Raw genomic sequence first — 9,501 nt, forward strand, 5'->3', positions numbered from 1 at the left:
TTGCCCACCTGCAGTGCACCCTAATGATTAGTCCTCCCCACAAACGCCACCATCCTAACCTGCCTGGGGAGTTGGCCTGCCGTCTGGTCCGTGTTACAGCCTACGAAGGACAGCTCACCTGGTTTCTGGACACCTTCCATGACTTTGAAGTCTATATTTATGACTCTGCCACTGGAGAGTACTAGAGAGACACTGTGCAGGGTTGTCACGAGGGCCACACGCTACAAGCTGTGTAGTGTAGTGGTGTAGTGTGTACTAAACTGAAGACGCCTGAGGTTAAAAAACAGACGTGTCTGGACGAGGCAGGTCAAGGCACTTTGTGACCCGGATTGCATGGGTGAAGTTGACCGGTATGTGATACTGACAGTGTGTGTGTGTGTGTGTGTGTGTGTGTGTGTGTGTGTGTGTGTGTGTGTGTGTGTGTGTGTGTGAGAGAGAGAGAGAGTGTGTGAGTGAGTGAGTGAGTGAGTGAGTGAGTGAGTGAGTGAGTGAGTGAGAGAGAGAGAGAGAGAGAGAGAGAGAGAGAGAGAGAGAGAGAGAGAGAGAATATCAGCGAAAAAAAGTGAGGGAAGGGAGACAGAGAAAGAGAGAGTATATCAGAGAAAAAAAGTGAGGGAAAGGAGACAGAGAGAGAGAGAGAGAGAGAGAGAGAGAGAGAGAGAGCGAAAGATGCACACACAGACAGAGACAATGGGAGCGAATGAGAAAGTGTGTGACTGAGAGGTGATAGACCTGAGCACTCAACACAGGTCACCTGACCAACCCAAAGACCACAAACAGACCACGAAAAGACTGCGTGTGTGTCTGTGAGGGGTTAGAAGTACAGAGTGTTCTAAAGATTCACACTGAACTCTTAGGCCATTTTCAACGCCATGTTTCCATTACATCATACACTTCACATTTTGTAATGTGCATTTTTAAAGTGCACTCCAACTACTCAAGTAGACAAGTGCGATTTGAAACACAGTGAATGCCTCAACCCCTAATGTCTCATCCCAAAAGCATACTAGCATAGAAGTATTATACAGCTCCTCTCTGGATCAGATACAAGAAGGAGAGTCTACTGAAACTGAAGATTGCTTACAATGATTGTCTTAGGATCCTCCTAAAGAAACCAAGGAGTACTAGAGCAAGTGGGTTATTCTGCAAATTTGGTCTAGCTACTTTTATGGCACTGTTAAGAAATCTTACCTTTAAGTTCATGAGCAGGCTTGATTGTGCAAAAAATTAGCTTATTGCTCAATTGGTTGATCCAAGTCGTAGCTCTGTAAGATATATGTCTACTATCTGGGAACACTGGCATGAATGCCTTCACTAGCTTCCTTTTATTGTATGTGTATTTTTATTGTATTGTTGATGTGTGTATTGTAATGTGTCCAATGTGGGCCCTGAGCCTGTAATAAAGTTTTATTATATTATCATTTTTGAAGCTTACTAGCATAAAAGTATGATTTGAGGCCCAATGATGGTCGTATTCAGCAGGCTAATGATGACAGAGGACAAAATCTCGCCTCACCAAATATTCAGTGTACACTGGCAGTGCTGCCTTTGTGATGCCTCTGTTTACTCAGTGTTCCATTACACATGTCTGGTCTGCTTAATATCCTCCTTTTGTGTGCCGCTTTGGATACAGGCGCCTGGTGAGTGTATTGCCACATAATGTAATCTAACAATGAAGGTGCAGGCATGTGAGCCGAACGTGGCTGAGAAGAGCAATGCCCACGTTATAAAACTGTTGTTACCAGAACGGCAATGATCGTCACCAAGAAGGAATGTATTAGCTTAAGACTCTTGTCGTGTAAGCTTAGTACTATGTTAATAAAGTCTTTTCAATGAGGTCAAATGTTCCACTGGTGGAGTGGTGGGTGCATAAAGAAGCTACCGCCTAAAACAAAGAAGATGTGTGAAAATGGTGAACTCCATAGACTATAGACTATAGACTGCTGTCAGCTGACACTCTCTTGTTCCGTACACACACACACACACACACACACACACACACACACACACACACACACACACACACACACACACACACACACACACACACACACACACACACACACACACACACACACAGACACACACAGAGACACACACACGAAACACAAAGCTGCCTGCGACAGCTACTTCCTGTTGGCGGAAGTGCGGCGTGTGTGCAATCAGCGGCGTTACACGTGAACGAGCTGTGCAAGATGCTTGCATACGCACAACTCTGCTGCAAGACAGGGGTCAGAGTTGGGAAGTTTCCGCGCTCGCACGGGACGGACCAGTAGCCACAGAGGCAAAAACAAGGCCCTGTGACCCTCAAACCATGTCTGGCTGTCTGGCCACTTCTCTCTCTCTCTCTCTCATGCTGTTTCTCTCTTTCTCTTTCTTGAGCACACACATTCATTCACTTCTTCTTTTGTCTCATGTATGTATCTCACTACAGGTCAAAATATTCATCTGGAATCAATTTTCCAGTGTTAATTCTTCACCACTTAGAGAATCAATTTAACATCTTCTAGAGTGCATAGTCCCAGAGTGCTCTGTAAGGGTTGATTTAACACTGGATTTCCCACTGTGTACGAAGGACATTTGACAGTTCTCCAGTAGTAGTAACTTACTCCACAGCAAACAATCCATCCAGATCTTACGGATACCCACGAAAACCTTCTTGTCCAAATATGGGGACTTCCGGCTATTGATGATGATGATGGCAAACAATACTTGACGAGACCGTTTGCACTCGCTTTCGAGACCGCCTACACAATACACGACAACGCACACATCTCCTATCTGACGAGCATCTTTGTCTATGGCTGCAGCTACATAACAACAGCCTAGTAGAACTGCAAAAAAGAGGTCATGGTGTTTTCAACCAGGATTCAGCAAAAAAAAAAAAATCAGAGCAGAGTTGTGTTAGGGGCCTCCCTTACTTGCTTGCTCAGGGAAAGAACTTCCTAGCAAACATCTCCAAGATAGCCAGCTGAAGCACTTCAGGTCACCTGCGTCAGTAATAAACATGATATACACAGATGGTGTTGCAAAAACACAGCCCAAGTCTCAACTTGAAGAGATGCGAGGCCAAGATACAGTATGAAGCAATGCCTTAGATAAGCGATAAAGGTTGAAAGAAAGAAGGGGAAAAAAACGATGGCATGGAGCAGAGATGGTGGAGATGTGTGTTCATGTGTACGTGTGAGACATGTGTGAACGGCACACACTGCCGACGGGCAAACATTCCATTCCGAAAAAAGGGGGCTGGCTGAGGACCCGACAGGTGTCCGCGAACATGCCAGGTCTCGGGGTAGGAATGCGAAGAGGAGAGCGGTGTGTAACCCCTTATTGGAGGCTTCTTCTTGGCTTGGCCTGGCTCCGCTGGGTCGCGGTTGATCTTGCGCTCTCGCAAAGGAAGTGGAGGGTTGCACAACTGACTGAAGATAGCTGAAGATGCAAAGTGTTTCGTAGTGTTTTTTCCTCATCGTTCACATAACGAGGCAAGCCCAATCATGTTCGCCTTCACTCAAACATGGCTACCACAGAAAAATAAGCACAAAATGTTCCCTGTAACTTTCCTTCTCAACCCCCCCACCCCACCTCACCCATCTCAACCGTAGCCCCTTAATGTGTGCTGTTCCACCAATGGAACGTTGTAATAGTCACTGAAAATCTTTACTACAACAGCACTAAACCACTATGACAGTACATGGGGCCTTTACATTACAAATTGGCCATTGCCATTCTGGAAGCAGCTAATTTATAACAGGGGCCATGCCTTTCTGGGTTAATGTCATACATCACTAGGGTGTGTATCATCCATATATAATGCATTAGTAACCTTTTACATGAGACGAGAGACCTGCAGTATAGAGAGCTTAATGGAACAATTCATTTGCCGGATGGAGAAGGACTTCAGCATACGCTTGACCACACTTGACCACACTGACTCAGCAGCTAAAGTTCAGCTCTGCGAGTTCTCCATCTCCAGAACAACAATGGCAGAGAGAAGCACATAGAGAGTTGGGGAGACTATAGCTTTGGTCAGAGAGAGAGAGAGAGAGAGAGAGAGAGAGAGAGAGAGAGAGAGAGAGAGAGAGAGAGAGAGAGAGAGAGAGAGAGAGAGAGAGAGAGAGAAAGAAGAAGAAGAAGAAAGAGAAAAAAACCACTACAGCAAATGAGCAGCAGCAGGATGTGTTAGTCATGAAACCTGTAAAAGTTCTTTACAGATGGTTTGACTGGCACTGCTGCATGCTTTCCTATAAATGGTACAGACACTATTCAAAGAGAGCAGAGAGACAAAAACAGAGAGAGAGAGAGAGAGAGAGAGAGAGAGAGAGGGATGCAGAGGGATGACGAGAAGAGAGATACAGAGAGAGGAAGAGAAGACAGAAATACAGAGAGGGACAGAGAGAGAGAGACAGAGACAGAGACACAGATAGAGACAGAGAGGGACAGAGAGAGAGAGACAGAGACAGAGACACAGATAGAGAGGGGAGAGGGGGCCACAGTGCGGCCTCATCCTGTCTGAGTAATAAAGACATGATGACATGAGTCTGAAGCAGTCATTAGAGGAGGGCAGACCTCATCAGCAGAGATACCCTTCACTTCACTCGTCTGTCTGTCTGGCTGGCCTTCACTACTCTCCCTCCATCCCGTCTGTCTGTCTGTCTCACAGATGAGATTTTTAGGAACATGTGCGTCAGGGGGATAAGGAGGACTGACCGGACCGACCTAAAATGGGTTACCACTAAAATCGTCCGACTGACACACACAGAATTCAATAACGCGTCCTTCTTGGGAGAGAAAAAAACTACCGTTATTGGATTACAGACAAACGTGAAGGGCTTTGTTTCCACCAGTGTCCCTCTTCTGTCCTCCTAGCCCACTTCAACTCTCACACAAGCATCCACTGAGAAGAGGCACACACACAAACGCACATACACATACAAATGTGCTCAATTGATTACATAGCACATCATTCTGCATATTAAGACCTCCTCATGTGCTGTAACGGCAGGGATGGACTGGGACCGAAAAATGGCCCGGGCATCTTTGGCTTAGACAGGCCCCCAACACATACACTGGCCATTAGGGCAGTAACGATATTGTATCGAACCGAGATATCGTGATACACAGACTCACGATACTGTATGGTGATACAAGGAGGCAGTATCGGGATACACCCTTTCCAAGTTTTGACGCCCATCAGTCCAGAAAACTACCACATGATATGATGTAATGGTGCTTCCAAGCTTCAAATCATCATCATCATTATTGTATTTAAACTGTTTATCATTTGTACCCTCTGGTAACCTATTCTACCTACAATCGGTCATAGTTTTATTAACAATTTTATTTTATAGCATTGGCAAATCGTGGGGTGTATCGAACCGTAGGTCAAAAATCGTGATACCAACCGAATCGTGAGTTGAGTGTATCGTTACAGCCCTACTGGCCATTGTCATGCTATACCTTGACTGGCTGAATTCACTATCTGAAATGACGATGGAACAATGGACCTCACCCTCTAAATTGTGGGACAATCCCCAGGAAAACAACCACCACAAAAACAGTATCGGCCCCTGGGGACTTCCAGCCCACCGGGAATAAGCCCTGTGTGCCAGATTACCAGTCCAGACCTGTGTAACAGTGATACAAAAGGTTGTTTTGGCAGGCCATGTCGAAGTTGATTTCTCCCCCCTTAAGCCAACGCAAAAGGCCTCATAAGTGCTACAGTATTCCATATAAGGTGTTCATGTGGTCATGTACAAAGAGAAACAGATGCTTTCAACATCTAACTTGTATGTACATGTCCTCCTGGGTCACTTCTGGGATAACGGCTGCGATGATTATTAGCCCACAATAACATGAACAAACATAAACCAAAGCCACACAATATAATACCTTTCATGGGCAAACATTAACAAAGGAGATACAGGGCTGGCTGACTGGCTTGTGTGCACAAAGCTGTTGTTCCTCTGCTGCTCTCTCTAGACTCTAGACATCAGTCTATTGCTGGCTAACTGCTGCAAGTAAATGTGCCTGAGTGTATTTAGCTAGTAATTGTGCCACTGTTTGTTCAGACAGCATTTACCAGATGGCCGTACAATCACGCTCAACAAAAGCCTTCTATTGTGCTAATAATACGGATGAGCACTCAAGGCAGATCAACAGCATCTATGTAGAGGGAGGAGAGGGCCTCGGCTTTTGTCAACATTACTAAAATCAGGTGTAATTTGGCTCGCAGCCTGCTTGACAGCCGGGCAAGGCGGATACCCTGGAGATGCGGGCGTGTGGAGAGTGTTCCAGCAAATGAAACAACCGGTTATGGGAGGGAGGAGAAGAGACGGTCTAGAATTACAACGCTATGAGGCAGGAATTGACACAGAGCGGTTAGTCAATCCCGCTACTACTTTGTGTTTGTTTGTGCTGTGGTGGTTAGACTATGCAACGTTGGGCAGGAACGTGATGTAGACATCAAGCTGAGGGAAGCCTGCTACTCCACCAGCACTGGCACTGAGGGGGAAATGACCATATGTCTTCACGCAAAGGCAGTGGTTTGTGGAATGCCATCAGGAACGCAGACACAGAACTGGTCTAGCTTGACACGCGCAGGTTTACTGTCGTGTCGTCGCGGCATAGTACATTCTATAGAACTACCTACCATTTAATTTCGGTTTTACGCAGGGCCTGCTGCTTGCCTTACAGTGCGGTGTTGTTTTGTTGCCTGTGAATTTCTACAACAAATTCCACCGGGCAAAGTGCTGTGCCAACTTAAAATCAGGCTTACTGAGATAACGTTACACAGAGACTAATCATTGCAACACTCTCACACAGGAACAAGAGGGTATCCATGTGCGTCTCCTGTACATCTCACCCCAGAAATAGGAGGCCAAGCCAAATCAATAGTCAGCCATATGGGTATATGCAATAACCTGAAGCTATTCTTAATCAAGTGTTTGAATTCCGACGATGAATCGAGACCATCGACTCGACATAACAAAAACTCAACCACCTACCGACTTTGCATAATACAATTACAAACGAAACGTATTCGCATTCTAGATGTAAGAAGAACCGCACGGTACTGTCAGACGCAAATTGTATGTCCATATGTTGGACGAATGATGCAGCATTAAAGTGATACAGTAAGTTAAATGCACATATTTTATGCAATAACAACGTGTGCATTCTTGTATTATCATGCAGGCGGAACCTAGTCATACAACGGCAAACACCAACAAAGTCTATTTCCCCAGTTTTATGCTAAATGCAAACCAGGCTAACCATTGTTTTCAAGTGGATTTTTAAACGTCATGACGGGCAGTGTTTGAAATGGGCACCCTGCAACCCTTCATCAATCATACGTAAGACCAAAATCCTGATCAAGCTAACAATGCCTAGTGTACCACACTTGGACCTAAAAGGACCCAAACGATCGAATTCAACACGTTTTGATGGATAAGAACATCCTATCGCCTATTACACAATGAGCTGGTTACCCCCTCCTTAGATTGGGGGGCTAGCTACACCGCTAACGTTAGCGAATGAATACCTCATTATAAAAGAACAGGCGAGGGGTGATTTGAGTTCATAGGGTTCGCTTATCCGCCGTTACATCGCCACGACTTGACGAGAAATGGGAAATAGACACTTACCATCTGGGTATTCTTGTGAGCGTGGTCAAGAGAAAGACGGTGTGGTCTCCCTGTGCGTTCAGTGGGCAGCGGTCGATGATAATCTCATTCGTCCCTCAGCCTCAAGCGAGTGTATGGTGTGTTTTCTGCATTCACTGGGTAGCCAACCTCAGACCCGGCTTCGGCTTGCTGTCTGCCTGCCTCCTGTCGTTATTCCCCTCCTCGCGCTTTTCTAGCCCTTTCATGCAGACACCATGAAAAAAATGTGCAAGATTTTTTATATATTGATTTTCTCACTCATAATGGAGCTAATATGAAGAATCTTTTGGAATTTTTCAAAAANCTTTTTATGTGGAAATGATTCTACTGTCCACATATGTGGACACTGCGCATCAAAGGAGTGAAAAGTTATATAGGCCTATACTGTATTTCAAGTTCAAATTAAGCTGTTTTATTCATTTTTATGGTGTTTTATGCTATATAACAACACAATATAACACTTTAACACCATATATCACTGTAATTAACCAACAACAAAAACATATATATAAAAATAGCATTGTTTATATAGGCGGTCATAGAAAAAAATGTGGGAAATTCTTATTGCATGCAAGAAGACAGCCAATGCTGGTGAACAAAAAGCTCAGTTTGATTCAGCATGTACTCTAGCTCAATCCTACATCATTTATGTTGTCCCTATATGAAAGCTAATATGAAATTTGCCTCCAGACACATGCGTTCTGTAGTCATTCATCAGCATTTTCAAGTATTTTCTGTAAAAAAATAGTGTTAAATAGACCCCCTATTATAAATGTAAGTTAATTTACTTACTTTCCATGTTACCTTGTGTCATATTACAACATTATATGACACTTATGCATTATACATTACACTATTTAAGGAACAAAGATGAAACAAATAGAAAAAAAAACTGCCAATTTAGCAATATTTACATACACAGCTATGGCAAGATTTGTGGGGAAACTTGTTGTATGTGGAAAAATAACCTTAAATTCTGATGAAGACACATCTGTATTTGATTCAGCATGGATTCTAGTTCAATCCTACATCATTTATGTTGTCCCTATATGAAAGGTAATATGAAATTTGCCTCCAGACACATGCGTTTGTGTAGTCATTCATCAGCATGTTCAAGTATTTTCTGTGAAAAAATAGTGTTTTAAATAGACCTCCTATTATAAATGCAAGTTATTTTACTTACTTTCCATGTTACTATATGTAATATTACAACATTATATGACACTTACACATTATATATTACAGTATTTAACGAACAAAGATGAAAAAAAGAGAAAAAAAACTGTCAATTTAGCAATATTTACATACACAGCTATGGCAAGATTTGTGGGGAAACCTTGTTGCATGTGGAAAAAAAACTTCAATTCTGATGAAGACAGATCTGTATTTGATTCAGCATGTATTCTAGCTCATTCCTACATCATTTGTGTCATTTTGTGGTGAAAGAAACCCGAAATATGCCTATAGACACGTGCGTGAAACACTAATTTTAGGTAGTTTTTCTTGAATTTATTAAATTAAAAGTGTTAAAATGTGTTAAATATGTTAAAAATACATTTATTTTCACACTATAATCATTATAAATGCTCATAACATTAAGTATTTGCCCAAAATGAGCAGAATATTCTCACGGTAATCATAAATAATATGTTTATCATTAGACTCCCTTGATGCGCAACGTCCACATACGTGGACAGTAGCTTTATATTGTATAAAAACCTACCTTTATTGTAAATTTGGATTTTAACAACATAGACTTCTCAAGTGAACTGTACTAAACATCATAATATTTTTTAAAACCTGAAATTGCCCTTTGGTGTGGTTGATTTTCAGATATAAA

General features: G+C 43.0%; 1 protein-coding gene across 1 annotated transcript in view; it reads right to left on the bottom strand.

Annotated features, from left to right (window-relative positions):
* The window catches only part of limd2 (LIM domain containing 2), a 26,017-nt gene extending 18,182 nt beyond the window's left edge, over positions 1-7,835 (bottom strand). The window contains exon 1 of the mRNA XM_063223286.1: positions 7,644-7,835. Within this exon, the coding sequence (XP_063079356.1) occupies positions 7,644-7,646 (3 nt within the window). The 5' untranslated portion in view covers positions 7,647-7,835. The remainder of the gene's footprint in view (positions 1-7,643) is intronic.
* Between the last annotated feature and the right edge of the window lie 1,666 nt (positions 7,836-9,501).

The sequence above is a fragment of the Engraulis encrasicolus genome, chromosome 2 (assembly GCF_034702125.1).
Source record: "Engraulis encrasicolus isolate BLACKSEA-1 chromosome 2, IST_EnEncr_1.0, whole genome shotgun sequence".
NCBI lineage: Eukaryota > Metazoa > Chordata > Actinopteri > Clupeiformes > Engraulidae > Engraulis > Engraulis encrasicolus.